The 12,048-nt window shown below is 36.5% G+C and overlaps 2 protein-coding genes across 7 annotated transcripts in view; one reads left to right on the forward strand and one right to left on the reverse strand.

Annotated features, from left to right (window-relative positions):
• Window positions 1-12,048, forward strand: part of ART3 (ADP-ribosyltransferase 3 (inactive)) — a 154,588-nt gene that overhangs the window by 23,981 nt on the left and 118,559 nt on the right. For 4 of the 6 annotated variants that reach the window (XM_078068782.1, XM_078068784.1, XM_078068783.1 and 1 more), the window contains exon 1: window positions 7,479-7,501. The exons of 1 other annotated variant lie outside the window; for it this stretch is intronic. In XM_078068782.1, the coding sequence (XP_077924908.1) occupies window positions 7,496-7,501 (6 nt within the window). In that variant the 5' untranslated portion in view covers window positions 7,479-7,495. Of the gene's footprint in view, window positions 1-7,477; window positions 7,502-12,048 lie in introns of those variants that run through there. One more of the 6 variants, XM_078068787.1, reaches the window with a different exon arrangement.
• Window positions 2,408-4,711, reverse strand: CXCL10 (C-X-C motif chemokine ligand 10). The gene is made up of 4 exons (XM_036103410.2): window positions 4,577-4,711; window positions 3,933-4,059; window positions 3,619-3,708; window positions 2,408-3,198 (listed from the first exon to the last, which is right to left on the reverse strand). Exons 1-4 carry the CDS (start codon window positions 4,635-4,637, stop codon window positions 3,180-3,182), a joined length of 297 nt encoding a protein of 98 aa, XP_035959303.1. The 5' UTR covers window positions 4,638-4,711; the 3' UTR covers window positions 2,408-3,179.

The following is a 12,048-nucleotide window of genomic DNA, read 5'->3' on the forward strand; positions in this document are numbered from 1 at the left end:
TTTTGCATCTGCGTTCATCAGGGATATTGGCCTGTAATTCTTTTTTAGTGATGTCTTTTTTTTTTTTTTTAAAGATTTTATTTATTAGAGAGGGAGAGCGAGCTCATGTGCACAAAAGAGTGGGGTGAGGGGCAGAGGGAGAAGCAGACTCCCTGCTGAGCAGGGAGCCTGATGTGGGGCTCGATCCCAGAACTCTGGGATCATGACCTGAGCCGAAGGCAGACGCTTAACCAACTGAGCCATCCAGGTGCCCTCTTTAGTGATGTCTTTATTTGGTTTTGGTATCAGGATATTGTTGGCCTTACAGAATGAATTTGGAAGTTTTCCTTTGTTTTCTATTTTTTTGGGGTAGTTTGAGAAAAATAGGTATTAATTCTTCTTTACATGTTTTGTAGAATTCGCCTATGAAGCTATCTGGACTTTTGTTAGTTGGGGGATTTTTGATTACTGATTCAGTTTCTTTGCAGGTTATGGATTTGTTTCTTCCTGTTTCAGTTTTGGTAGTTTATGCATGTCTAGTTATTTATACATTTTTTCTAGGTTGTCCAATTTGTTGGCATACAGTTTTGCATAATATTTTCTTAATAATTGTATTTCTGTTATGTTGGTTGTTATTTCTCCTCTCTCATTTGTGATGTTATTTATTTGGGTCCTTTCTCTTTTCTTTTTGATAAGTCTCGTTAGAGGTTTATCAATTTTATTAAATTTTCCAAAGGAGCAGCTCCTTGTTTCATTAATCTGTTCTATTGTTTTTTTTAGTTCCTATATCATTTATTTCTGCTCTAGTCTGTTATTTCTTTCTTTTTACTGATGTTAGGCTTCATTTGTTGTTCTTTTTCTAGCTCCTTTAGGTGTAAGGTTAGACTTTTTATTTGAGGTTTTTCTTGCTTCTTGAGGTAAAGCTCTATTGCTATATACTTCCCTCTTAGGACCACTTTTGCTGCATCCCAAAGGTTTTGCACTTTGTGTTTTCATTTATTTTTTTATTTCTTTTTTGATTTCTTGGTTGACCCATTCATTGGTAGCATGTTGTTTAATCTCCATGTATTTGTGGTCTTTCATGTATTCAAAAAAAATTAAAATTTGTAGATACAGATTAAAGAACAAATTCTTATGTACTCACCACCTAAGCTTGCCGCCTGAGTTTGCCATCTATTAAAAAATAGAACTTTACCATAATTCAGAAGCCTCCTATGTGCCCCTCCCTCACTACATTCCTTTTCTCATCTTCTGAAGTAGTTAACCATCCTGAATTTAATGGACATCATTCCTTTGTTTTTGATTGTTTTCATCATATATGTCTTCACTCCTAAATCCAATGTTTAATGCCTGTTTTAAAATTTCATAATAAATAGAATTATGCTGCATATATTTTTCTGTGACATGCTTCTTTTGTGCAAGATTATTTTTGAGATTCATCCATGTTGATGTATGGAGTTATATTTTATTTCCACTGTTGTATGGTATTCCATGGAATTAATATACCCTAATTTCTTTATCCATTCTATTTATGGACATTTGGATTGTGTCCAGAGTTATGCTGTTATAAACAATGTTCCCATAACTTTCTCTGACATATGTCATATGTAAGAATATATCTATGGTGTATTCATAGTAGTAGAACTGCTAGGACATAGAGTGTGCACATGTTAAATTTTATAAGATAATACCAACATGGTTTCAAAAGTAGTTAAAGCTTTTTCTTCTTTCACCAGCAGTAGAGTGGTATTCCTCATTGCTGTAAAGCCTTCCTGTCACTTGGTATTTATCCACCTTAAAGAGTTTTGCCAGTCTGGTGGTGTCAAATGGTATCCCAAAATGATTTGAATGTAGATGTCCCTGATTACTAGTGATGTTAAGTATTTTTTATATTCAACTTGTGCATTGTATATTTTCTTCTTTCTTCATTTCTATTTCCCGTTTTTCATTTATTTATCCTTTCCTATTTCATTCATAGGAATTCTTTATATATTCTAGATGCTACTAATTTACCAACTATAAATGCATTGCAAATATTTCCTTAGTGACTAATTGGATAGGGGAGGTGAGGGAGAAGGCATATAGAATTACTCCCAGGTTTCTGGTTTGGGGAACTGAGTGGTTGCTAGTATTGTTAAACTAGGACATCGAATATAGGAGGAGAACTAGATCTGGGGGAGGGGAATTTGAGATATTTTGGAGTTTGATGTTTCTGTGGGATATTCAGATGTCTATGAGACATCTCTATATAAGGGTCTGAAGCTCAGGTGAAGTCTGTTAGGCCACATCAGTCCAAAAGAGTCTTGTAGGATGGGCCTTTCAGAATACTGCAATTGGAAGGAATATGATAATTCTCAAACTCATTTGTCTTCTACCCATTGGATTCTTCTGTGAAATACATGTCCCAAATGACCCACCAGACACTTCATTTTAGTTATTATTTTATTACTTTTTTGATCTGCTAACAGTTATATAATCTTTCTTAACATCTTCAAGAGAGCACAGCATTTTTATTTTGAAACACATCCAGCATATCTGTCTTACATAACATGCAGAGTATACATCTAGATTTTAAAATTTTTCATTGCACAATCGTGTGGTATTTAGTTACACAAGTTACTCCATAAACACTGAAAACAAGAAATATGTATATCTAAGAATCCTGCTTTATGTAGCTTTTCATTAAAAATAGTATTTTCACATACATTTTCAGGTATTTCTAGGTTCTTCTATGTATTTGGAGTTACATATATATATAACCGCTGGAAGAATATGGGCCCCTTGGGAGGATAGCAGTAGAAGCTCGTGGAGTAAAGGTCTTTCTTAAAAAAGGAGATTGTATTATGGGTACTTTGTGAAGTTCAGAGAACTCTGATAAGTCCAGAGGTGGAAATATCCCTTAATAACAGTTAGAAGGTAGGACAGGTGAGGAAAGTGTCAGTAGTAGGGTAGGACCTGGTACATTCACTGAAAATGTAGTACCTCAGCATAGCTTATAGTGCCAGGACAGGGTGATGAACCGTCCACCTCCCTCAAGGAGTAGTAGCAGCTAATTTGGTGACAGTGGTTGGTCACCTTTTAAGAGAACTGCAATCCAGGGACAATTAGGGCTTGCATATATTGTGTGCAGGGAAATGATGGCAGAGGTAGTCTTTTTCTGGTCCATCTTTATCAGTATTACAGTGATTATGCTTCTCTGTTCAAGGAGATGTTTTAGACCTGTAAGAAAAGAAAGGAGGTGTAAAAGTGTGATACTCAGCTTTGGCTTCAACCTGGGTTCTGCTTGGAACATTCTGAGTCCCCAGGCAAAGTATCTGGTGAGCTTTCTTGCTGCTATATCATCATTGTGGATTACAGGGGCTGCTTTTTTAAGGCCAGGAAAGGCTTGGGGGAAATTCGGTAGCTTTGCTTGAATAGTTAAAGCTCTGCCTCAAGGTTGACATTTCTAGATAGGTAGGGTAACCTTTGATACTGCACAAGATGAGATCTCAGTATAAAATAAGTAGAGGTAGAGGCAGGCATGATGGTAAACACTTTCAAGCCAGGGATCCCACAGGAAAGCTCAATGCAAATATTTCTGACTTCCCAAAATTGACATTTCTTAAAGAACAGTACTTCTGCAAAGAGCAGCAAACCTACCTTTCCTTGCTAATTGCTCTCAATAAAATCTTGATTTTCTTAGACTCTGGATTCAGACATCTTTTCTCCCCATTCTTTTTCAGTGTGGCACTGTAGAAGTAAGAAAGGGTGAAAATATTTAAAAGTCTTAGGCCAATAAAACAGATGGAATATAGTTTTTAGATCAGATGTTTATGTTTCATTCTAGATGTTTCCCTTTGTTATACAGAGGTCTTAGAATCATTACAAACCCTTTACTGATTTTGTGATCGTACTTACATATTTAATATATGATTACAACTAGGGAAGTGATATTCAGATGGCATTTTACTCACATGATCTCAACACGTGGACAAGATTGACTTGCAGGAATCACTTCAAGTTTTTCTAAGGATTTTGGATTTACAGATCCATCACTAATCTTGATACAGGTACAGCGTGTAGTTCTAGAGAGAGGTATTCCTGTGGGAAGAAGAGGTACAGAGAGCAGGGGAGGTTAGTGCAGTTTTCATTTTAGGCATTTAATGTGAATTGGTTACTGCTTAGCAGAACCAATATCCCCATGTCATTTGAGTCCGTTGGAGAAAGAATAATACCATTTTAACACAGCTCTGAATGATTAATTAGTTGGTTATATGAAAGAATGGAATTGCAACTTGAGAAGTGTAAATTCATACCCTTGAATGGTTCAAATGGTTAATTAAGCTGAGTTGACTAAGGAAGTATCTGTCATCCTCTCTTCCCTCATTCCCTTACATTTTTTCTGTCTATCCTCTTACACTTCCTCTTCTGCTCCTCCTGTTTTATTCCATTTGCTTTTCTGACTGTATACTCTGGCCAGATGGAATCTCTGCTTATTTACCCTTCATTTATAGGCAAGTTGTAAAACTTTTGTGAATACACTATTCCTATTATTATAGAATTTATACTCAGTTCTATTTCTGACCTTACAAATTAAATATCCCTTCATGTTCCTTACCTTGAGTTCCAGTCAGAGTCAGAAAGATAAGGCAGAAAATAAGAACAGCACTTTGGTTCATGGTGCTGTGACTGGAGGTTCCTCTGCAGTAGGCTCAGAAAGTCTAAGCAGTTGAGTGTCTCAGAAAATGTGGGGTTAGGATGCAGTATTTATTTGCAAAGGCACTTTCCCCCTCTAACTCTGATTGGGTAACATTATAGTTGACTCAGTAAAACCTGCTGTCTGTTACTTGGGGAATTCCCATGTTGCAGAATCAAAGATATTGTTAGTATTTATTTTGACTCTGAGTTGTGGAATTTCCCTCCACCTCCTTTTTTCACTAAGAGCGAGTTAGGTTTCACTTTCCAAAATATGAATGGTTTCTTGAAAAACAGAAGTTTATTGCATGTAAGTTTTTTTTTTAATGAAAAACATTTTAATGAATCTTTTTAAATGAAACTTTGATTCTCATCTTTTGCTTCCTGCAAAATAAAGATGTCAACTTAATCCTCAAGTCAGAGTCTTAAATACAGTTTTTTTTTCTTTTCAAGATTTTGTTTAAATACCAGTTAGTTAACATACAGTGTAATATTAGTTTCAGGTGTAGAATTTAGTGATTCATTACTTACATACAACACCCAGTGCTCATCACAAGTGCCCTCCTTAATCCCCATCACCTTTTTAACCCATCCCCCTGCTCATCTCTCCTCTAGCAACCCTTGGTTTGTTAGTCTCTATAGTTAAGAGTCTGTTTCTTGTTTTGCCTTTTTCCCCATGTCCATTTGTTTTGTTTCTTAAATTCCACATATAAGTGAAATCATATGGGGTATTTGTCTTTCTCTGACTGACTTATTTTGCTTAGCATAATACCGTCTAACGCCGTCCACACCATTGCAAATGGCAAGATTTCATTCTTTTTTATGGCTGAGTAACACAGTTTTAAAATGAGTATATCTATGCTGTGTTTTAAATCTATTTTAATTTGCAGCATTAAGTCATGAATATAAATATATTTATTCACTTTATGGGTTCCAGGGATGTCATGTATTTTTTCTTTTTATCTCTACAGTAACCTGTAAGAAAATGGGAACGTTGTTATCTTCATTTTATATATGGAAGAAAAACCTTAGAGATAAGATAATTGTGTTAGGTCATACAAAGGTTGCAATCTATTTAGTCTACTTACTATGCTTTTTCTCAACATTTGTCTTAAACTTTGTAATTACTTTCAGAGGCTAAGAAATTGTTTTTTTTTAAGATTTCATTTATTTATTTGAGAGAGAGAGTGAGAGAGAGAGTGTGCACGAGCGGCAGGGAGAGGCAGAGGGAGAAGCAGACTCCCAGCTGAGTAGGTAGCCCATGTGGGGCTCGACCCCGGGGCTCCGAGGTCATGACCCGAGCTGAAGGCAGACGCCTAACCGACTGAGCCACCCAGGCACCCAGGAGGCTAAGAAAAATTTTAAAAGTTCTTTAGTAATAGTTTTTCATCCTTTGTAAATCTAATTTTTGGAAATAATTTAGCCAAGCATTGTCTTTTGATCAAATACTATAAATAATAGGTTTGGTCTTCTTGGACAAGGTCAAAGATCTGGAACTGGCAAGTTTCAAAGAATTCCAGAAATGTTTTGAACAGTCATGACATCATTAGAATAACTGAATAGTCTTCTACATATAACTGTTTTGAGGGAAAACACTACTTATTTGGATATCTGATTTCTGTTAGTGTTGGTAAGCAATTTTTGTGTATTTCAGAAAAGTCCCTGAATGAAACATCATAAGGTAATATCTAGAATGGCATGAAAAAAGGATTTATTGCAAAAAACAAGGTATTTCCTTTTTGAAGAAAATTTATTTTTGTTTTTTAAAAAATTTTTTAAAAGATTTTTATTTATTTGTTTGAGAGAGGGAGGGAGGGAGAGGGGAGAGTGCTCGTGCACAAGCAGGGGGAGCGGCCAGCAGAGGGAGAGGGAGAAGCAGGCTCCCTGCTGAAAAGAAAGCCTACCAACAGCCTGGGGCTCAATCCCAGGACCCTGGTATCATGACCTGAGCTGAAGGCAGGCTCTTAACCGACTGAGCCACCCAGGTGCCCCTGAAGAAAAATTTTAAAAAGGGGCATGAATAGAGAGACCTTGGGAGAACAGGATGAAAACAGAGGTTGATTTAAGATTGATACAGCTCAAAGACATTCTCACATGTGAAGCAGAGGATAAAAAGTGTCAGTTGTTAAACTGGTAGCGGAGGTAGCAGAAATTAGCATAATTTTAACAGGGCAAATAGGGGCAAAAATTGGTTTCTTAGTATTCAGTAGCACTTGGCTGATTAATTCACAGCAGGTAACATCAGTAGGAAGCAGGTGATACCCATATAGTGTAACATGTGTTGGGCCTAACAGTGGAAATTCAGTATCCAAGGGATATAATAGTTTTTTTGCAGCTGATTGGCAATATGGGATTCAAGGCGAAATGCTGTTTGAAATGCAGGCATCATGCTGCAATGGGAAATTTCATGCAGGTGAATACTTGGAACCTAGGGAAGTATCTGGGAAGTCTTTTCATAGTCAGCTAAGCTGCAACAATTTACAGATAGGCCCGGTTAAGGCTGTTTCCATCCTGGGATTAAACTGGTTTAGCTGGTAGACACTGGTTTAGAACTTGGCACAGATACCATGAGAAGAGCCCATATCTGCAAACTGGGCACACATAAAACTTGGAACCTCAAATGTAGGAATTTTGTCATCAAAACAGTGACTAAGTTGTTGCTTGAGGCAGGCCAAAATTGCTGGAGTGCTAAATACCAGCTCAGTCTGTTCCAAGGCCGAGCTTTCAAGTCAGTAAGTCAGGGGACTTAGCTGTGGGAAACTGGAAAGACAAAAGGAAGGGAAATGAGGCCAGAATGGATAGAACCCAGACGACTTTCACCCAGCAAAGAGACTTTCTTCTGATGAGGGTAAGGCTTATGAGAGACAGTGATATGGAGGGGACCTCTCATAACTGTACAGAATAAAAAATTAGACTGTGAGTAAAAATGCCAGAATTTTCAGAGAAATGTCTGACATCAAGGATGGAAGAGGTTCTGAACTGTTCTAACATTAGAAAAAAAATATAATTTTACTTTTGTTTGTATCTAAATTCTCAGCTAAGATGCTCTGTATATAACAAAATAAAGAGAGTTTGAGGCAGATTACCTATGAAGTGGGTTAGATATGTTATTAATGAGAAAATATTTGTTATTTAATTGATTTTTTAAATTAAACATTACAAAGCAAAAACTGTGTGCCTATGTTCGAAGTGTTTTATGATTATTGACTCTGTTATTCCTTAAATAATGACTCATTTAACCCAGAAATTCTAACTCTAAAGTCCATGTTCTTAACAGCTCTGTTAAGCTGCCTCTCTAGAGAGGATATTGTTCTTGATTTGACTTTCTGATTTCCATTCTGTCTAAATGGCTGAGACCATCTTTGAAGTTACTTTGGGTGCCTCAGTAATTAAACAGAAAAGGTTTAAGATGGATCTCACACTGGAATTCATACTAAAATGGAAAATGCTGTGGTATATATATGTTATTCATAAATGTATACAAATGTACATGAATGTTAGCTGGTAAACAATCACACAGATACATATGTATATACTTCAAAGTATTTTTATTCACTTATTTTTTTAAGTTTTTAATTTTAATTTCAGTACGGTTAACATACAGTGTTATGTTAGTTTCAGGAGTACAATATGGAGATTCAACAATTCTATACATTACTCTGTGCTTATCATGATAAATGTACTCTTTAATTCCCATCACCTATTTCACTCATTTCCTTACCCACCTCCCCTCTAGTAACCATCAGTTTGTTCTCTGTAGTTAAGTCTTTCTTGGTTTGTCTTTTTTCCTACGCTAGTTTGTTTTGTTTCTTAAATTCCACATATGAGTGAAATCATATAGTATTTGACTTTCTCTGACTGACTTATTTTGCTTAGCATAATATTTTCTAGCTCCAACCATGTTGTTGCAAATGTCAAGATTTCATTCTTCTGGCTGAATAATATTGAATTGAATTGTGTATATATATACCACATCTTCTTTATCCATTTGTCTATTGTTGGATACTTGGCCTGCTTTCATAATTTGGCTATTGTAAATAATGCTGAAGTAAACACAGGGGTGCATGTATCCCTTCGAATTAGTGTTTTTATATTTTTTGGGTAAATATCCAGTAGTGCAATTACTGAGTTTTAGGGTAGTTCTAGTCTTTTTGAAGAATCTCCATACTGTTTTCCACAGTGGCTGTAGCAGTTTGCATTCCCACCAGTGGTGCACTAGAGTTCCTTTTTTTCCACATCCTTGCCAACACCTGTTGTTTCTTCTGTTTTTAGTTTTAGCCATTCTGATAGTTGTGAGGTGATACCTCATTGTAGTGTTGTTTTGCATTTACCTGATGAGTGATGTTGAGCGTCTTTTTTTTTTTTTTAAAGATTTTATTTACTAGAGAGAGAGAGAGGGAGCGCACATAGGGAGGGGAGAAGCAGACCCCTGCTGAGCAGAGAGCCTGATGCAGGGCTCCATCCAAGGACCCTGGGATCATGACCTGAACTGAAGGCAAACGCTTAACTGTCTGAGCCACCCAAGTGCCCTGAGCATCTTTCTGTGCGTTTGCTCACCATTTGTATGTCTTCTTTGGAGAAATGTCTGTTGATGTCTTCTGCCCATTTTATTTATTTATTATTTTTAAAAAAGATTTTATTTATTTGGGGGAGGAGAGCATGCACAAGGAGGGGGGAAGGGGCAGTGGGAGAAGCAGACTCCCCACTGAGCAGGAAGCCTGGAGCCAGATCATGACTTGAGTTGAAGGCAGATGTTTAACCCACTGAGCCACCCAGGTGCCCCTCTTCTGCCCATTTTAATTGGAGAATTTGTTTTTTGGGTATTGAGTTGTATTAATTCGTTGTATATTTTGGATACTAACCCTTTTATCACAAATGTCATTTGCAAATATCTTTTTCCATTTAGTAGGTTGCCTTTTAGTTTCGTTGATTGTATCCTGTGCCATGAAGAGCTTTTTATTTTGATGTAGTCCCAATGGTTTATTTATTTATTTTTAAACATCACAAATATGATTTTTTATTTGTCACCATTAAATGTATGACTTTTAAACAGATTCTTGGACTGGTGGCTCATATCCATCAACTCGTTCAACTTTAGCACCGGTCTCAATTTCCCTTGCCTCAGGAGATACATCTAGAAAAATGTTGCTACAGCCAGTGTCAGAGAAATTACTGCCTGTGTTCTCTTCTAGGATTTTTATGGTTTCAGATCTCACATTTAGGTTCTCAATCTGTTTTGAGTTTATTTTTGTATATGGTGTAAGAAAGTGGCCTACTTTCACTCTTCTGCATGTAGCTGTCCAATTTTCCCATCACCGTTTGTTGAAGAGACTGTTTTTCCCATTGCATATTCTTTCCTCCTTTGCTGAAGATTAATTAACCATGTAATTGTTGGTTTATTTCTGGGTATTCTGTTCTGTTCTGTTGATGTGTGTGTCTGTTTTTGTGCTGTACTATTCTGTTTCAATTACCACAGCTTTGTAATATAATTTGAAGTCTGGAATTGTGATGCCGCCAGTTTTGTTCTGCTTTTTCAAAATTGGTTTGGCTCTTTGGGGTCTTTTGTGGTTCCATACAAATTTTAGGATTATTTTTTCCAGTTCTATGAAAATACTAGTGTATTGATAGGGAGTGTATTAAATGTGTAGATTGTTTTGGGTAGTATAGACATTTTAATGATATTTTTTCTTACAGTCCATGAGCATGGAATGTCTTTTTGTCGTCTTGAATTTCTTTCATCAGTGTTTCAGAGTTTTCAGAGTACAGGTCTTTAATCTCTTAAGTTTCTTCCTAGAAATTTTATTTTTGGTGCAGTTGTAATTGGGATTGTTTTCTTAATTTCATTTTCTGCTGCTTCATTATTAGTGTACAGGAATGCAGTAGGTTTCTGTACATTGATTTTGCATCCTGAATTCATTTATCAGCTGTAGTCATATTTTGGTGGAGTCTTTAGGATTTTCTATCTATAGTACCACGTCATCTGCAAACAGTGAAAGCTTTACTTCTTCCTTGCCAATTTGGGTGCCTTTTATTTCTTTTTGCTGTCTGATTACTGTGGCTAGGACTTCCAGTACTATGTTGAATAAAATTGGTGAGAGTACACATCCTGGTCTTGTTTCTTTCTTTCTTTCTTTTTTTTTTTCTCTTGTTTCTGACATTATAGGGAAACGCTCTCCGCTTTTCATCATAAGTATGATGTTGGCTGTAGATTTTTCATGTTAGGCTTATATTATATCGAGGTGTGTTCTCTCTAGACCTGTTTTGTTGAGGGTTCTTTTATGAATGGATGTTGTACTATGTCATATGGTTCTTTTCCTTCGTCTTATTGATGTGTGATGTATCCCATTGATTTGTGAATATTGATCCACACTTGCATCTCATGAATAGATCCAACTTGATCGTGGTTAATGATTGTTTTAATGTATTGTTAGATTTGGCTTGCTAGTGTTTTGTTGAGGATTTTTTGCATTTATGTTCATCAGAGATATTGGCCCATAGTTCTCTTTTTTTGTGGTGTTTTTATTTGGTTTTGGTATCAGGATGATACTGATTTCATAGAATGAATTTGGAAGTTTTCCTTTCTCTGTTTTTTTTGGAATAGTTTGAGAAGAATGGGTATTAACTCTTCTTTAAGTGATAGAATTTGCCTGTGAAGCCCTTTGGTCCTGGACTTTTGTTTTTTGGGAGGTTTTTTTTTTTAATTTAAATTCAATTAGCCAACATATAGTACATCATTAGTTTCAGATGTAGAGTTCAGTAATTCATCAGTTACATATTAACAGCCAGTGCTCAGCACATCATGTGCCCTCCTTCATGTGCATCATCCAGTTACCCCACCCCCCTACCCACCTCCCCTCCAGCAACCCTCAGTTTCTTTCCCATAGTTAAGAGTCTCTCATTGTTTGTCTACGTCTCTGATTTCTTCCCATTCGTTTTCCCTCCATTCCCCTATGATCCTCTGTGCTGGTTCTTATATTCTTCATATGAGTGAAACCATAATGATAATTGTCTTTCTCTGATTGATTTATTTCGCTCAGCATAATATGCCCCAGTTCCATACATGTTGATGTAAATGGTAAGATTTCATCTTTTCTGATGGCTCAGTAATGGAGTTTTTAAAAAATTTTTATTTATTTATTTTTAAAGATTTATTTATTTATTTGACAGAGAGATACACAGCGAGAGAGGGAACACAAGCAGGGTGAGTGGGAGAGGGAGAAGCAGGCTTCCCACCGAGCAGGGAGCCCGATGCAGGGCTCAATCCCAGGACTCTGGGATCATGACCTGAGCCGAAGGCAGCCACTTAATCGACTGAGCCACCCAGGTGCTCTAGTAATGGAGTTTTTTTTTTTTTTTTTTAAATTACTGATTCAGTTTCATTGCTGGTAATCTGTC

The sequence above is a fragment of the Halichoerus grypus genome, chromosome 3 (assembly GCF_964656455.1).
Source record: "Halichoerus grypus chromosome 3, mHalGry1.hap1.1, whole genome shotgun sequence".
In the NCBI taxonomy this organism is placed as follows: domain Eukaryota; kingdom Metazoa; phylum Chordata; class Mammalia; order Carnivora; family Phocidae; genus Halichoerus; species Halichoerus grypus.

Coding starts and splice junctions, on each gene's coding strand:
- CXCL10 (XM_036103410.2), bottom strand. CDS start 4,637: ATGAACCAAAGTGCTGTTCTTATTTTCTGCCTTATCTTTCTGACTCTG. Junction 4,060..4,576: donor GACTCTGACTGGAACTCAAG/GTAAGGAACATG, acceptor TTCTTCCCACAG/GAATACCTCTCTCTAGAACT. Junction 3,709..3,932: donor TGTCCACGTGTTGAGATCAT/GTGAGTAAAATG, acceptor TTACTTCTACAG/TGCCACACTGAAAAAGAATG.